This window comes from Artibeus jamaicensis, unplaced genomic scaffold, assembly GCF_021234435.1.
Source record: "Artibeus jamaicensis isolate MK-2021 breed Jamaican fruit bat unplaced genomic scaffold, CSHL_Jam_final contig_793, whole genome shotgun sequence".
Lineage (NCBI taxonomy): Eukaryota > Metazoa > Chordata > Mammalia > Chiroptera > Phyllostomidae > Artibeus > Artibeus jamaicensis.
The window spans coordinates 9,328,357-9,345,846 of NW_026521975.1; the positions used below are offsets into that span (position 1 = coordinate 9,328,357).

General features: G+C 49.3%; 1 protein-coding gene across 4 annotated transcripts in view; it reads left to right on the forward strand.

Annotated features, from left to right (window-relative positions):
• BDH1 (3-hydroxybutyrate dehydrogenase 1) overlaps positions 1-17,490 on the forward strand; it is a 93,899-nt gene that overhangs the window by 66,968 nt on the left and 9,441 nt on the right. For 3 of the 4 annotated variants that reach the window (XM_053672896.1, XM_037147421.2, XM_037147423.2), the window contains exons 5-6: positions 9,780-9,921; positions 16,376-16,528. In XM_053672896.1, coding sequence (XP_053528871.1) covers positions 9,780-9,921; positions 16,376-16,528 — 295 coding nt within the window. The remainder of the gene's footprint in view (positions 1-9,779; positions 9,922-16,375; positions 16,529-17,490) is intronic. The other variant, XM_037147424.2, reaches the window with a different exon arrangement.

Consider the following 17,490-nt stretch of genomic DNA (forward strand, 5'->3'; position numbering starts at 1 on the left):
TCCCAACTATATCATTATATTTACTCATTTGGTTAACCCTATGACATTTACACAATAGCTTCAGAATTGCTACATTCATCCCATTACATTACAAACAGCAGACCTAATAAGTAGTTGTGTCAGACTGGATCTTTCAAGAAGCAGGTACTGAAATAGGGTTTGATGTGTAAGAGGTGGATTTGGGAAATGCCTGTAGTAGCTAAAGCAGAATGAGGCATGTACAGGCAGGGAAATCCTTTAGATTGTAATGCAGGTCTGTGAAAAGAAATTGGCAAGATGGAGAATTAGGTAGGCAGAGCTTTCAACTGTGGTCTGAGAGTCTTAGCTGGGGTGATGGGGAGAATTTTGGCCAAGGTTACTTGTTAAGGGAGACCTGCCTCAGGCAGGAATGGCCCAGTGCACTGGCTGAGAGAAGCCCTGGCAAGCGTAGCTATGGCTGTGGCATCCATGCTGTGGTGGTTCTGCAGCACCTGGAGAGCTTCTGTCAGCTGCTCCCACAGCAGTTTGTGCTGCAGGAGACATGCTATGGTCACCACAGTACAGCTTAAGATTTCTTTAAAGTGTTTTTATCTGTTGACTGAAGGTATACTAAGTGCTTATTTGAAATTTACTTGGATTAACTCTTTTTTGTCTTTATTATTATATTAGTTATTTGAAATACAGTTTGATTCATTTATTTGTATTTTGTTCTTGTTGATTTAATTTAATTTTGGAATATTAAAACATTAACAAGGCTCTAAAGTCAAAATTATTTAAAAAGGTGTGCTTTGAGCAATGTTACTTCCCCACCTATCTTTACCACTTCGTTCTTTCATTCCCCTTCTTACACAGATGTTTGCATACTGCACATAGCCTTTTATAATTCAAAATAAAAACAAAGACACTGCAATAGAGAACAAGGGGACAGTGACCAGAGCGGAGAGGGGAGGAATTTCAGGGGGAAAAGGGGATAGATTTACAGGAAATAGTATAAAGGACACATGGACAACAACTAAGGGGGGTGGAAATGGGAGGGAGGTGGGGAGCACTGGGGGAGTGGGCTGGGATGGGAGTAAAAAACAGAAAACTGTACTTGAACAATAATTAAATAAATTAAAAGGAAAAACCAAAAAAAGAATAAGCTTAATATAGCTTGGAAATGATTTTATATGAGTTCATAGAGATCCTTCTTACTTTTAAAAACAGTATTACAGTACTCTACTGTGTGGGTGGACTGTAGTTTACTCCAGCAATCTTCTGTATATGAACATTGTTTTTCAATATTTTACAATTACAACTAAAACTGCAATGAATAATCTTGTGCATATACATTTTTGTATTATTGAGGGGTTTATGTTTAAGTTAAATTTTTAGGCATGAGAATAGTCTTAGGTTAAAGGGTTAAAAATATGTCCTTATTTTAAAAGATATTTCCAAATTTTCTATAAAAGGGGCTGTGTAATTTTATATTCCCATAAGTAATGTATGAGCATTCCTCTTTTCACACAGTTTCACCAAATGAGTGTGCATCAAGCTTTTGATTTGTACCGATCTGACAGGCGAAAAATACATCTCAATGTATTTCGTATTTCTCTTATTGTGAGTCTACACCTTTGTTCTTTTTTTAAAATATATTTTATTGACTGTGCTATCACAGTTGTCCCATTCCCCTCCTCTATTCCCCTCTGCCCTGCACACTTCCTCCCGCCTGCATTCCTCACCTTTAGTTCATGTCCATGGGTTGTACATACAAGTTTTTTGCCTTCTACATTTCCCATACTATTCTTAATCTCCCCCTGTCTATTTTCTACCTACCATTCATGCTACTTATTCTCTGTACCTTTTTCCCCTCTCTACCCCTCCCATTCCCCCACTGATAACCCTCTTGTGATCTCCATTTCTATGATTCTGTTCCTGTTCTAGTTGTTTGCTTAGTTTGGTTTGTTTGTTTGTTTTAGGTTTGGTTGTTAATAGTTGTGAGTTTCTTGTCATATTACTGTTCATACTTTTGACCCTCTTTTCCTTAGATAAGTCCCTTTAACATTTCACATAATAAAATCTGGGTGATGATTAACTCCTTTAACTTGACCTTGTCTGGGAAGCACTTTATCTGCCCTTCCATTCTAAATGAAAGCTTTGCTGGATAGAGCAATCTTGAATGTAGGTCTTTGGATTTCACGACTTGGAATACTTTCCAGACCCTTCTTGCCTGTAAGGTCTCTTTTGAGAAATCAGCTGATAGTCTAATGGGAACTCCTTTGTAGGTAACTGTCTCCTTTTCTCTTGCTGCTTCTAGGATTCTCTCCTTCATTTTAATCCTGACTAATATAATTATGGTGTGCCTTGGTGTGTTCCCCCTTGGGTCCACCTTCTTTGGGACTCTCTGAGCTTCCTGGACTTCCTGGAAGTCTGTTTCCTTTGCCAGATTGGGGAAGTTCTCCTTCACTATTTGCTCAAGTAAGTTTTTCAATTTTTTGCTCTTCCTTTTCTCCTTCTGGCACCCCTATGATTCGGATGTTGGAACATTTAAAGATGTCCTGGAGGTTCCTAAGCTTCTCCTCATTTTTTTTTTTTGAATTCTTGTTTCTTCATTCTGTTCTGGTTGGATGTTTATTTCTTCCTCTGGTCCAAACTGTTGGTTTGGTTTGAGTCCTGGTTTCCTTCCCTTCACTGTTGATTCCCTGTAGATTTTTCTTTATTTCACATAATACAACCTTCGTTACTGTTGTCTGGGTCTTTTTTTATGCTGTTGAAGTACCCAGTGAGTTCTGGAGCATCCTGATAACTAGTGTTTTGAACTGTGCATCTGATAGGTTGGTTATCTCTTCGTCACTTAGTTGTATTTTTTCTGGAGCTTTGAACTGTTCTTTCATTTGGGCCATTTATTTTTTGTCTCAGTGTGCCCATTACCTACACCCCTGTTCTTTAAAGGCATGACTTGCTCTCTTACTCTATCGGCCAGGAATTAGTCACATGGACTTAACTGCTAGGGAGGCTGGGAAACGTAGTGGGTATTCTGAGACAATGTGTACTCTGTTTAAAGTCAGAGGTTTTACTATGGTAGAAGGCAAGATGGGCATTTGGGACAACTTGCTGCCTCTGCTCAGTGGCTAAGACATTTTTCTTTATTTTGACGGTAACAGGAACCCAAGGGAGGAATTTTTTAATATTAGGTTTAATATCTGAAAAACAATAGCTGCTCAATGCAAAAATTTCTATAATATGAAAGTATACAAATAATAAAGTAATTTGCATTCCCTTGGTCTGAACATATTTCTAGATCAGAGAAGAGCTTATTTGTCCTTTTAATTTTTACTTCTTTTATGTTATGAAAGTAATACACATTTGTAATAGAATCAAACAATACAGAAGTAGATGAAAAGTGAAGTGTTTTAAATTTAATTTCTTGCCCCCCAATAACTAAAATGCATGTATGCACATCATTTGTGACTTTTGCTATTATAAACAAAGCCACATATCTTTGCATAGTTTCATTAGTGATTCTATTTTTTTTCATTAGTGATTCTGAGGAAAAAATTATAGATGCGAAAGTGCTAGGCAGAAAGGTTTGTAGACTTTAGATTTTATTTAAATCTGCCCAGTTTTTTCCCAAAAGGCTATACCAATGCCTGCTCCCTCTGACAGTGCATGAAGGGACTTGTCTGGGGAGGGATTTGCGGTGTGGGGGTGGCATGGTTGGAGCTGGGTTCTCTGTGTAATGTGGACCTGCCAGCAGGCCTGGCAGGAGCTGTGATGCCACAAAATGTTTTGCGTTTTAAAATTCTTTTCTCCATACGTTCAGTACCTGTCCCATTGTGCCGGCTTGTCCAGTGATACAAGGGGCTGGACCCGACTCCAGAGTGCAGGGCAGAGGCTGCTCAGTGCTGCAGAAGAAGGAGCCTTTGAGACAGTCAGGGCCTTGAGTTCTAGTTCCAGGTCAGTCGCTAACCCAGGGACTGGCAAACACTCCCCTGAGCCCCAGTCTACTCTTTGTTATAGTGACAGGGTTGGATTAGGTCATTTTAGGTCGTTCCACTCACTGTCAGCTTGGTGTCTATCTCTCAACTATTTCAGTGTTGTGATCTATCTTTTCTGGGCAAAAGCTAGAGAAGGCAGAAGTCATTAGGGCTTTAAAAAATGGGGAGATTAGTCTACAGCCTGGTTCTGAGATGTAAAGCCACATGACAGATTCCAGCTACCTCTGTACCCAGACACTGTGGCCATTACTTAGAGAGTCCCCTCCTCTTGTGCTTCAGATCTCAGTGCATCAGGCCACCTCGAGGACTTGGCTATAGCAGATGTCTTAACCCTCTTACATTGCTAACTCCTCGCTTTCCACTGGATCATTTTGTGGTGAAGCTGTGTCCCCACTCCCCCCCCCCCACTTGTACTGCTGCCCCGTTTTTCTGCCCGTCTTTGTAGAAAAGCACTCCTGTCAGCTTGTTTGTAGTCGATGTGTTCACCTTTGTACTTTCAATTTTCTCTCCAACCCACCTGGATTGGGTTTTTGCCTGTACCACTCCGTTCATTCACTCATTCAACAAATATTTATTGCATACTTACTGTGAGCTGACAAAATTCTGTGACAATAGTGCATATCACAATTCAGTGAAAAGTTCGTACCTTTGTGGATTTTACGTGGTGGGTATAGTGAGGAGATAGGCAAGGAATATGACAAGTAAACTGCTTCTCTGTGGGTTGGTAAATAGCTATGGAGAAAAATAAAGCAGGGAAAGATGGAGGGGTGAATGTGGAAGAGGAGGTGTTCAGTTTTAAAGAGGGTAGAAGGACCTTGCTATGAAGGCGACAATGGAAGAAGGTGAGGGAGCAATCTTGAAAAATATCTGGGCGAGAGGGGCCAGCTAAGCCAAAGCTCCAAGGAGGGCAGTGCCTGGTGTGTTAGAGGAAGAGCAGGGGACCTCTGTGGTTGCAGCCAAGTGAGTGAGAGGGAGGAGTGTGAGGTGAGAATGGCGGGGGTGGGGGGGTGTAGAGGGGAATGTGAGATTTTGTGTAAGAGAGGGAACAGATTGCAACTCTCTGGGATCATAGGGAGGCTTGACAGGCCAAGGTGGTGTGTAATCACCATCTGGAAGGATAAGCAGGAGTCCGCTGTGACGAGTGGAGGTGGCGTATCCAGGCACTGCCAGGAGTCTGATGTGGTCCTCATGGGAGAAGCGGAGGTGAGCTGGGAAAGGAGGGCAGGACTGGACCAGGAGGGGCTCTGACCTGGCTTCTGTCAAGGAGGCCGAAAGTCCCCACTTTGCCAGAGCCGTTGGTCACTTCTCAGACTGTGTCACACTCAACCCATCAGCAGACTTTGCCAAACTGCTCTTCTTTGTAACGCTTTTATTTCTTGACTTTGGGGGTGCTGCTCCCTCAATTTCTCTCCATCTTTTCTGCTAGCTCCTCCTGCTGTTTTTCCTACAATTATTACTATGTCCCAGGCTCTCTTCCCTTGTCACAGTATTTCTAATACATGTGACAAGATGCTTATATGTGACCTGACTGGCTTGGCTCAGTCGGTTGGGTATCATTTTGCAGAGTGATAGGTCGCAGGTTTAATTCCCAGTCAGGGAATGTGCCCGGGTTGCTGCCCGGTCTCCAGCCCCGCTGGTACATGTGAGAGGCAGCTGGTCCATGTATCTCTCTCACATCAATGTTTCTCCCCCCTTCTTTCTCCCTTCTTCTCTCTCTAAAGATAAATAAATAAATCTTTTTATTGAAAAGATGCTCACATGTAACACAGGCTGAGTATTGTTACACCTTGCTGAGGTGCTAGATCACTGACAATAATGCTGAGAGACTGTGAGATCTTTCTGCCAGGATTAGCCCATCACCTGCCTCACCATTGTAATAAATTGAGGTGGAGGATGCTGCGAGATTGAAAAGAGATGTTAATGTGCTGTGATATTTTCCATCGGGTCTCAAGAGAACTCCTTGGAGAGCTTACCATTTGTGCCCTGGAGTCCGAGGCCACAGAATGGAGTGTTATGTTTACCGAAAGAAGTTTAAAGGCCTGAGAAAGAGGCCAGAGTGGCTCATCTGGAAGCAGAGCAGAGAGAGCTACATAGGGGAAGGCCTGTCCTGCCTGAGCAAGACACCATTGCCTGAACCCCATATGGATAGTGGGGAGAGCTCCTGGGGTCATCTTAAGGGCACCTGCCCAGTGAAACCCCTAGAGGTCCACATGACCTGGCCAGGGGGTGCCTCACTGAAGCCCACGCTGAGGGAGAAGATGCCCAGCTGGAGGAGGGAAGGGCACAGGGATCCCCCAGTGGAGGGATCTTCCAGAACCCACCAAAGTGCACCAGGGAGGGAGGGCCAGCCCTAGTGCACCTGCCATCCCAGGTACCAGCCACAGACAGCGAGGTACCACCCTCAGAAGACTATATAGTCTTGCTCCCTCGTTTGTCAGCTCCTGGGTTTAACCTGGGAGGATCTGAGGCAAAGGAATAAGAGAGGAGAAGGAGCTGGAACATAGTGAGAAAGACAACCTCCACCCCTTCTACCTGCTGTCACACGCTGGCTTCCCACAGTCCTGAAGGCCTGAGACAGGCAAGCTCTAAACTGGATCCAAGTTTGAGAGTTTGGGTTTTCAAACCAGGCTGGGCAGGAGTTATTTGATTACCAGACTGAACTGGACTCTTTGTTCCAAAACAAGAGGTTCTCTATTATCTGAGAATGAGTGGAAAAGCTATAAGACTTGCCTAAAATTTCATCTGGGGTGGGAAAAAGAGCTTACAGATGAAGTTTAAAGGGATAGTGTAAGTAGCGGGTTTATCAATAAACTAGTTACACCAGCACCAATGCAGCAGGACTAAAAGATTGTCTCTGAGTATCGAGACAGGTGTGGACAAAGACAGAAAGAAACCTCGGAGCCAGGGAGGCACTGTGGTCCAGGCAATGTGGCCCATGGCCTGAGGACAGGTGGCTCTGGAGGTGGATGAGCCACCATAGTCTGCAGCTCACAGGCTGAGGGCAATTGGGAAAGGTCTCCTTGGAACAGCTGGGGACAAAATGAGAGGCCCTTTCCCAGTCAAGGTGCCCGTCAGGAGCAGGATGTGGAAGCTGCTCAGAGGCGGATGAAGACTCCTGGGGAGTCTGTCAGGTGAAGGTAGGAGGGTGGGATTTCTCTCCTGGGGGCCTGAATGCTGAACCTGAGGCTGTGGACAGTCTCCTTTGAGAGTAAGCTCTTAGATGCCAAGCTGCCAAACCAACCTCTTGTGGAAACCCTGACCTGAGGTGAGGGGCTTCCCCTGGGGGCTGCAGGCGCATTGGCTTCATGCTAGCTAGAGGCCCAAGGAGTGGTCAGGGGTGGCGTCCCGGAGTTGCTGAAGATGGCAGCAGGATTAGCCAAATCCAGGAAGAGGAAAGGACACTCAGGTGCTTCTTGTGGACTCTCTCCTATTGCAAGTAGACATCAGCACTCTTTTGAGGACTTAGATTTCTTGGGCCCAGCTCTGAGGAGCATTTGAGGAGCCACCGGATTAAAACAAGATGTGTTTTCCTGGTGCCCGTGTGCTGTGTGTGGAAAAGAGCGGTGTCTGCGGCACCAGCCCCTCCAGCCTTGAAGGCGGCATGCCAGGGAATTCTTCTTGGGTGAGCCCTCTGTGGGGACGGCAGCAGAAAGTCCAGGCCTGTCTGTCCTGTGGATGGAACACCTGCCGTGTCATTTGGGAAGGTTGGCACATCCAGGTCTTTCAGAGCCAAGCCTTGCGTGACCCAAGCCCCATAACTGGCTGCTGTGTCCAGAGGTGATTCTGGGAGTAGCTGCCACTCCCAGTGCCAGATTGGGACTTAGGAGCCATGTGTGTTGTGTCCGCAGTAGGGCCCCTGGGGTGGGGCACTGGGAACTCCCTGGAGAGGACAGCGGTTTAGGGAGATACCTAAAAGGAGGGGCATCAGCCTGACTTCCCGTCTGATGCCTGGGTGCTCTCCGCACCATGTTCCTCACCCTGCCCCAACCCCCACCTGCACCCTCAGTGTCTGAACACCTCCTAGGCAGTCCATGCCACCTCCGGACTGTGACAGTCACTCATCATTTTGAGCTGAATTTGACTTCTTGGCCCTGGTTCTGTTTTCTGGGCTGCATAGGACAGGTCAGTTCTCTTGTCACCATATTCTCCCTGAATTCTCTCTCCAGAATGATTATCTCTATCACCTTTGGCCCCATTGGACATGGTCCCTTCACTGTTCCCTTCTGAGTTCTTCCGACAGTGCGTCCCTCTGACATTGAACTCCAGTCCTGGGGTTCAGGTCCTCTGGTTCAACTGCTTATGCAAGACTCCACCTAACCCACAGAGAACTTTCTGCTGACATATGGACCAGCTACTCTAGCCCAGGCTTTAGTACTGGTTGTCCATGCCCTGGGCAAGCCCCTGTCTGAGAGTAGGCCATCCTCTGACCACTTCATCCTCCGTAGCTCCTCCTCTGCTCTTGTAAGACCCATTGCCATCCCACCACCATTGAGAAAATCACTGCCAATTATATTATGACTGCCAGTGTTTCATTTTCACATTGTGTGTAGCTCATCCCTAGTGTGAAAAAATGTCATAGAAGAGATGAAATATGATAATACAAACTGTCTCACGATGTGAGTGAGGACTAATGAGAAAATGCATGTCAAGTGCTTAGCACAATGTGAAGTGCAGTAAACACTCAATAAATGCCACCTGCTTTTATGTGAACCCTCCTGCAGCTCACCACACAGTCTCTGCCCACCTCTCCGGCCTCACGCCACACGACTGCCTCAGGGGCCCCTGTCCTGAGCTGTCACTGCCTTTGGAAAGCCTTGCCTGCCCACCCCACCTTCTATGCAGCCCCCCCACCTTCCACAAGGTTTCCTGCAACTAATACTCCTTGTGCGGTTTGCTTACTCATCTGCCACCTTCCCTAAAATGTGGATTTCTGAGAACAGGCACTGTTACATATTTCTGTGTCTCCAGGACTTAGCACAGTGCTGCAACATGATAGAGGCCCAAGAAATGTTTGCTGAGTGAGTGATACTTTTCTCATGTGTCATATTACCTGAATTTGCATAGTGCTTTATCACTTAACAGGCTTTTCAAAAAACAGTTTCCTCATTCCACGGACCTGAGCACATCAGGACAGGTGGCAGTGTCCTTATGACTAACTGTATCGGGAAAAACCAGGCACCTGTTAAAGGATGCACCTGAGTGTACGGAGCCTGGTTAGCGACCCAGCTGGCAGCAGAGCCTGGCTCTGGAAGGTGATAGGCCCTTGGCTGAGAACAGAGGTGGTGAACTCGCAGCCTGCTGGTCACGTGTGGCCTGTGGATGTGCTTTGGCCTAAGTATTGTTTTCTTTTTTTTGGAAAACACAAATAAGCTGTGAACACTTAAAAAATTAAGAGATTTTATACAGCAATTTCAGTCACAAGCATCTGTTAACCCTGAGCTTGCATGTATATGTGGACAAGAGCTGGCAGGGGCTGAGAGGCAAGACTGTGCTCCACTCCTGAGTATCACCCCTTCTCACCATGTGATACCCACATGTCTGGAACTGGTAGGTATTTAATTTGTGACCTCTGCTTAGAGAAATGGTCCTGCCAGTGAGGATTTAGGGGCTCATAGTTGTGTCTGTGGCACTTAGTTTGGTGCCTGGTACATCTTCAGCCACCCCCCCCCCCAAACTGGTGGAGCAGGCAGAGTGGACCTCCAGGGACCCCTGCCTCAGTCGTAGTAACCCCAGCTTCAGCAGGGACTTGGGGCCAGGCCCTGCCTTGGCCCTTGTCCTCGGCCTGGAGGCAGGGGGGTGAAACAGCATCTGTCTCCTCCTCAGGACAAAGGGGATGTTGGAGCCAAGGAACTGGACAGCTTGAAGAGCGATCGACTGAGAACTGTTCAGCTCAATGTCTGCAAAAGCGAGGAGGTGGAGAGAGTGGTGGAGATTGTCCGCGCGAGCCTGGAGGACCCTGAGAAAGGTAGGGGGCGCCTTGGGGCAGCGAGGCGCTGCACAGGAGCCCTTTCTAAACACCACCCTCTATTTGCAGGTTTCCTGCCAAAGACTGCTTTCTTTACTGTTCAAACTCCTGCACAGTAGGTTAAATGGCACACACTTTGCAACCAGGCAATGTGAAGTGAAGCCAAAGGTGATTTCAGAATCTACAGGATTGATGAATGGATGTGCTTGTCCGGGTCAGCTTGGCCAATGCCCACAGAAGGCCCACACAGAGCCCAGAGCTGGGCCTATGGGTCGGGAACACAAAGATGGCCAAGACGTAGTCCCTGACCTTGAGAACGTCACAATTCACTGGGGGACTAAACCAGGTGATTTCCAGGTCCCCTCTTGGGGAGCAGCATAGGACAGAGGGACTGAACACCTTGGGGTGAGCTGGAAAGGGGGCCAGTTAGGGCAGACTGTGGCAGAGCGCTGGCAAGGGTGTTCCAGGAGGAGGGGAGCCCGCGAGTAATGGCGGGAAGCACACAAGGTGTGCCAGGGGGCTACAGTCAGGGGTCAAGTCTGATGAAGCTGATGGCAGCAAATTAGGTTGGGAGGGAACTTGTCCAGGGCCTGCGGTGCCAGGCAAGGGAAGTAGCCACTCTCTTGAGGGCAGTGGGAGCCACCGAAGGGGATTTCCTGAAGGGAATGACCTGGTCAGACTTGTGAAAGCTTGCTCTGGGGCCTGTGCTGACAGTGCGGAGTGGATTTAAAGGGACAATATAGGTACAAGAGCCCTGAACGAGGGCAGTGAGTACTGGGGAAGAGGAGGATCAGATGCAAGTGCTGAGAAGACATAGCTGACTGGACTTGGAGACTGATGCATATGAGGATGAGGGAGAGACAGGAGGGCTCTGTCCTGGACACGTGGTACCCCCGCATGGAGGGGGTACCCCTCCATGTGAAGATGCTAAAGTGCCCAAGGAACACCCTGGGGGGAGTACCTGGGCTGATATCAGGTGTCCAAGGTTGGAGGCAAGACTTGGAAGGGGGGAGATGCAAGGATGGTCTACTGGGGAACATGAGCAATTAGGTACCAGAGAAGGGGAAGCGACAACTGTCAGAGAGGTTGGGGAAGTGCCCCAGAAGCCCAAGGGGCAGAAAGTTTGGGAGGCAGTAGCCAACGTGGGCATACACTACAGAAAGTTTCCATAACACAATGACTCAAGTGTCCTCCCAGTTCAGCCCGTGGAGGACCCTGGTGGGTGGGGCTCTATTGTGCATCAGAGGGGAGGGGACGCCATTCATGGAGAAAGCAGCGGCGGTAGCTGGTGCTGCCTGGGGAAGCCAGTTTGGTCTGCTGACTTCATCTATGGCATCGACCTTTGAGCTTCCCAACGGCCCGAGTGGAAATAGGATGCCTCATTCAGCTCTGCTTTCCCCCAGAATGGGGTGGGGGTGGGGACAGCTCTCCCGAGCAGTGACTTCAGTTGCTGGCAGTGGGGAGGGAAAAGGGTGTGGTGACCAGGGCCTGTGCTGGGCACTGTCAGTCAGGTGGGCATGCTGTTGTTCCTGGCACCTACCTTAGCAGCTCCTGTGCTGTGTGGATATTAGAAAAGCTGTTGCTCTGGTGGCCAGCCTGTCACTGATGCGTCACCTTGTCAGCCCAGTGCCATCCCCACCCCACAGCAGGCATTCCCAGGCCTCTCTGCTCTCTAAGGGGAGGCCTGTGACTTCCAGAATGTCTGTTTAGCAGTTACCAGGCAACCCAGGGCTCCTAACCCATTAAGAAAGTCTGGATGGGAACTCCATTGGGATGATTGCCAGTGCAGACGATGCAGCCTGCTTCGCCCCCTCTTCGTGGTCAATCCTTCTCCTCTCCGTCTTCCCTGGCAGCTGGGTTGCTGCCTTCATAAACTACTAGGCAGAGAAACAGCTGCAGTCAGCACCATGAAGCCACTTCATTTTGGCCTGTGGGTTTGTAGTGGTTTAAAATGCCTGTATAAAGGAATCATCACTGTAGAACTGAGCATAACATGGAGTTGCACCAAGTCTGGGGGCTGCTCAGGGGATCCTTGTCCCCTCCCACCAGGGCAGAACCACCTCCATTCCCTGCGTTGGTTTGAGCGGATAGCCTAACCAGCAAGCGCAGAGTGTGAATCCGGAGCCACGAGGGCGAGGCACACAAACCACTGTCCTTGGATGGTGCTCAAACCCCAATACCACCCTGATGCAAAACCTTTCCCAGATGCTTTTTCCTCATGACCTGTTCCAGTGAGGGTTGATAAACCATTCAACATGAGCTTACTTAACCAAAACTGCATTTAAGGGGGAAAAAAAGTTGAAGGTTTCTAGGTCTGAAAAGAAAATAAATCTGAGAGGTGTATGTTCGTACAGGTCTCCCCCTCCCCCTCCCTTCTCCTTCCCTCCCAGCTGTCCCCTGCCTCTTTCCCAGGGCTGTGCTCTTGGTAGGTAAAGCAAGCAGCTCTAATTCTCCCCTGCTCTGGCAGTACTGTCTCTGAACTCCAGGTGGCACCCCCCAAGAGTTTTCAGACCAGTTCATGGTTCTTAAAGGGGTGGCAGCTTCAGACTCAGCCTCTGCTGGAGCAGGAAGCTCCCCAGAGACAAGTGGAGGGCACATTTTGATGGCCAGTTTGGTGCCCTTCACCCTGGCTCAATGGAACAGTTGCTGCCAAAGCCAGGGGAGCCAGTCTCAGGGGTGAGATGAAGGGGATTTTCTGCTGCAGCTGTGAGCCAGCGGCCACCAGTCCCTTTGCTCCCCAGCAGGACTCCAAGGGACTGGACATCTGGAGCACGTGACTCCCACCCCAGGAAAAGGCCGAGTGCGTGGGCCTACTAGCAGGCTGTGAGCATGATCCAATCTCGAACCACTCCCCTCGCAGCCAGTAAATATTTATGGAGTACCTGCTGAGCACCAGGGGTTTGCCCTGGCAGAAGGAGCTAGCAGTTGGACACCAGCCCAGTGGAAGCTGGCAGTTCATGGTAGAACCTGTGGGGAACTGTGCTAGCACAGGGACCTTATGCCATGGGCAGGGAAGACCATGTTGTCTGGGATACCCCTGGTCTGGGAGTGAGAAGACTGGCTTTTCTCTGAGGTTCACCTCTCACTACAAATGTAACCTTGGGATTGTGTATTCACCTGTGCGGGCCTCTGTTTGCCCATCTGTGAAGTGGGGAAGGTGCTTTGCTAGCCATCCAGAACTCATACTTAGACCTGTCTGCTGCTCTCAAGCTGAGGAGTGGGGGAGCTGCACAGAGCCAGGAAGCAGCAGAGGCGGGAGGGGCCACGATGTCAGGGAGCAGCAGGCTGGCGGGCCTTCATGGAGGAGGACTACTTGAAGGGGAGTGGGTGAGAAAAGCCTGGAAAGACTGGCCGTGCCCTGCTGTGGACGGCAGCCTCCGGAGCAGGGAGTGACTGGCAGAGGCACCTCCAGTTAGAGAGGTTGGATCAGGGGGGAGGTGGGGAAGAGACTGGGACAGGGAGACACAGGAGAAGCTTCTCCGGTGGTACAGGAGGGAGATATGGCAGGACCCAACCCATGCCGTGGACACAGGAAAGAAGACATTGATTCCGGTGACACCACAGAGGAAGCCAAACAGCAGCACCGGGTTAATCGTCAGGACCGTGTCTTCACACGGGCCCGGACCCACATTCTGTCCTGTCCCCTCACTGTCGGTAACTTGAGCAGGGCACTCCACCTCTCTGAGCCTCAGCTGCTTCATTCGGACATCGGACAATTTAATATCTACTTTATAGGTTGGTTGTGAGGATCAGGTGAATTAACAGATGCAAAACGTTTAGGTCAGGGCCTGGCAGCTGCCCTTTTGATCTTTATCAGTAACGTTAACAGTACTCGTTAGGTGGGGGGAGAGACAAAGGACCTGGAGGAGTCAAATATGAAAGTGGAACTATGAACAAGGAGGAGGAGCGGGGTTGGGCAGCTGGGAACTTGATATACTGGTTTGGTTAGGGTGTGCTGGGGAGCGGTGGGACGCTCAGGTGAAACGGACTGTCAGGAAGAGGAGACTGGGGTTAGGAGAGAGCCATGTCTCCGAGGGGTACATGGGGCCCCTCCACAGAGGAGTGAGGGGGCCGCCGCAGGAACACAGCTGCCGCCCAGACCAGCAGGGATGTCATGGGTTTACTCAGAATGTGGGCCAAGGACTCAGGCGAGCTCCTGGGCCCACACACTGTCCCTGCTGATCAAGGCCACGGAGCTGTCATCCAGGAGCAATGTGCTTTCACAGGTCAAGCGCAGTTAAACTTTTCGGATATCAGTGTCAGCTGTAAATAACGTTAGACGGAAAAAAGATGATTTTGGGGGTGTGTGTGATATCGCCCCATACAAATCGAACACAAAGCAGCTGGAAAACTGCATGAACATAAAGAAAATGAGGCTGCTTGAGCCCCAAGTGTGATTTCAGAGGAGGCAATCTAGGACCAGACACCTGTGTCTTGGTGGGGCAGGCAGAAGAAAGGTGGCGAGGAGGGTGGAGGAGACTCGTGGGTTTTATTAATGCCAAGGGGGGAGTGAGCATCAAGAACAGTGAGCAGTACTCATGCTGTGGAGAAGCTGAAAGCAAGGGCAGAGTTTGGTGTCCTTAGCATGCAGCACCCTGGGTCCCCAGAGCAGTGGTAGGCTGGGAGCCAGGGTGCCCGCGAAGTGGGACGCTGCAGAGCTGGTTTGTGTTCTCAGAAGCCTGGCTGCTGAGGGACAGGGAGTAGATGCCTGAGGGAGTAGCACGGTTACGAGAAGGTTCTTTAGGATGTGGAGACTTTGTATTTGCATTCACCTGACAACCATTTATTAAGCACCTAATGTGTACAACCTTGAAGGGAAGGAAATAGGGGCAGTGGAAGAGTTGAAGTTGCAAAAAGGAGAGAGGACCAACAGCTTACCATTGAGAAGGTGGGGGGGTTAAGTGTCAGCCTCACCAAGTGGTGAGAGACGCTTCCTAGAAAGGGGGTGGGGGAATGACGGAATTATGCAGGGCTGGACTGCAGCTGTGGGGGCTATAGTGGCTGAGTCAGTGTTCACAGTCAGGTCACCAGTGAAATCTGAGAACAGGCTTTAACACTTGCTGGGGAGTGGGAGTGAGAACTCCATGAGTACTATATTAACCAGCAATTTCCTTTCCCTAATAAGTGTCCTTAACTCCCCATAATTGAAGGAGAAGACACCAGAGGTCAGTTGACAAGGCTTTAATTTGGGTAACACGGAAGGGAAGCAGCTTGAGACCAATTACTCTGTCATTTACACAAAGTCCATGATTAACTCAGAAGCAAGCCAGCCAGGGTTCCCTGAGACAGCCCCTGGGAGGGCAGCCCTGCCCTGAGGCTGCTGCACCAAGACAGGGGCTTTCATGGGCACTGGAGACTGAACCCTGAGGGTCTCCACACCAAAGTGGCAGGGCCCTGTTCTGTCCTGAGGCTCTGGCCTGTCCTGTCCTTGCATCCCAAAAACCAAACTCAAAGGGGGCCCTGTAAAACATGGCTGCCTCCTCAGCACCACTTTCCCCAACTAGCTTCTGCTTCTAACTTACTGGCACACTGAAGCCAGTCTTTTCCCCTCCGGGCCTCTGTGTCCCAAGTTGTAAGATTAGTTATCAGACTAAACGGCCTCTAAGGAACCTTCTAGCACCAGTGTTCTGTGTCTGTAAAGGCCAGCTGCCCCTTTGCTGGTCTTACTGGAAACAGTCAACCCAGGTATATTGGGAGAACGTGCATTTGCTCTGACCCTGTGCTCAGCCCCCACAGGACCACACAAGTCTGAGGCATGTTGTGTACCTGCAAAGACCAGGTGAATACAGATGAGTTAATGATGAACAGGTTACTGGATCACAGGGGCTCACCAAATGATAACCAGCAACAGTGCATTGTTAGGAGAAGGGAGGTCAGAGCATGGAATCATGGTTAGGTGGGTCTCAGGGTGAAGCAGGATTGGGGGCCAAACCTGAGATCAAGGCTTGGCTGAGCCTCTTACTTGCTGTGTGACTTTGGATGCGGGGTCAGCTCTCTGGTCTTCCAGAAGAGCTTGGCCTGAAAGGCTTCCGAGTTTCCCCTGGCCTCCAGCAAGAGGGAAAATGCCAGCGAAGGTTCAGAGGCAGGGATAACACACAGCTGCCTGGGCGAGGAGCATGGGGCTGAGCCTGTGGGGCTGGAATAGAGTGGAAGTGTGTGAGGTGAGGTGGGACTCCAGGCTAGGGGCACCAGCAGGCCTGGTCATGATGGGCCCAGAGGCTCAATTAAGGAGGAAAAAAAGATAAGGATTGGACCGGCTAGACTAAGGGAGGGTGACAGCCAGCACTATCTGTCTCCTGTTTTCTTTGGTGATTCTAGAAGGTGTCCCCAGAGCCTTGGGAACAAAGCTGGCAAGTCATGGGGAAAAAGGATGAAAGCGGGGAGGAAAGTGGGCAGCAGGCTGATGGGTGACGTAACAGGCGTGGTGACCTCAGTTCTGCACCCTCCCATCCAGGCATGTGGGGCCTGGTTAACAACGCAGGCATCTCAACATTCGGGGAGGTGGAGTTCACCAGCATGGAGACCTACAAGGAGGTGGCAGAAGTGAACCTCTGGGGCACAGTGAGGGTAACAAAATCCTTTCTCCCCCTCATCCGAAGGGCCAAAGGTGAGTTGGAAAGGGACCTCCCTTCTGCCCCCTGGACCTGCCCCACAATTTCATCTTTGCTCAGAATGGGAGTAGGTCACAGCAGATCTAACACCCGCAGCCTAGTGAGGCTGAGCACATGACTCCCAGGGGCCGGTGGGACCTGCGGGTGGTGGTGAGTGGAGGAGCCATTGCCTGGCGGGCAGAAAGGGATGTGTGGTTTTCATCAGGTATTTCAGATTTTCCCTGGCTGGTGTGGACCAGTGGTTGAGTGCCGGCCTGCAATTCAAAGGGTCACTAGTTAGTTCAATTCCCAGTCAAGGCATAGGCCTGAGTTGCAGACCAGGTCCCCAGTAGGGGGCGTGCGAGAGGCAACCACACATTGATGTTTCTCTCCCTCCCTCTCTCCCTCCCTTCCCCTCTCTAAAAAATAAAATCTTAAAAAGAAGGTATTTCAGGTGAAAGGCAAGCAATGCAGCGTATGAGAGATAGTTTATGCAGCAAAGGATCCTACTCTGGGGACCTAATCTAGAGAAATAACCAAACTCATGTACAGAACTTTGTATATATCATAGTATCGGTATGGGAATGGTTAGGTAGATATTGGTATGTCCATTCGAGTGTTACTATGCCATATTTTTAAAAAATGAAACAATTGTGCGAATAAGTAAAAAATAATGAGATTAGAAATTTGGAGAGCACAAAATGCCCAAACCATGTTAGGCAGCCAAATGTAACCAAACCACCTAAGAACAACAAAGATGACGGCAAGAAGGGAAGATCCATGTGATCTCTCCCAAGGTCCCAGCAATGATAGGATGAACCCACAGGGGCTAAGGATTTTAGAAGAACCCTTCAGTGACTTCCAGCTTAAAGGTTTCTGAAAGAAGACTCTCATAGGGCCCAGGATAGGGCTGTGCCTTTACTTCCTGGGTGCACACCTAGGGTAATCAGGTCCCAGGTCTGCCTGGCTGTCTGTCTGG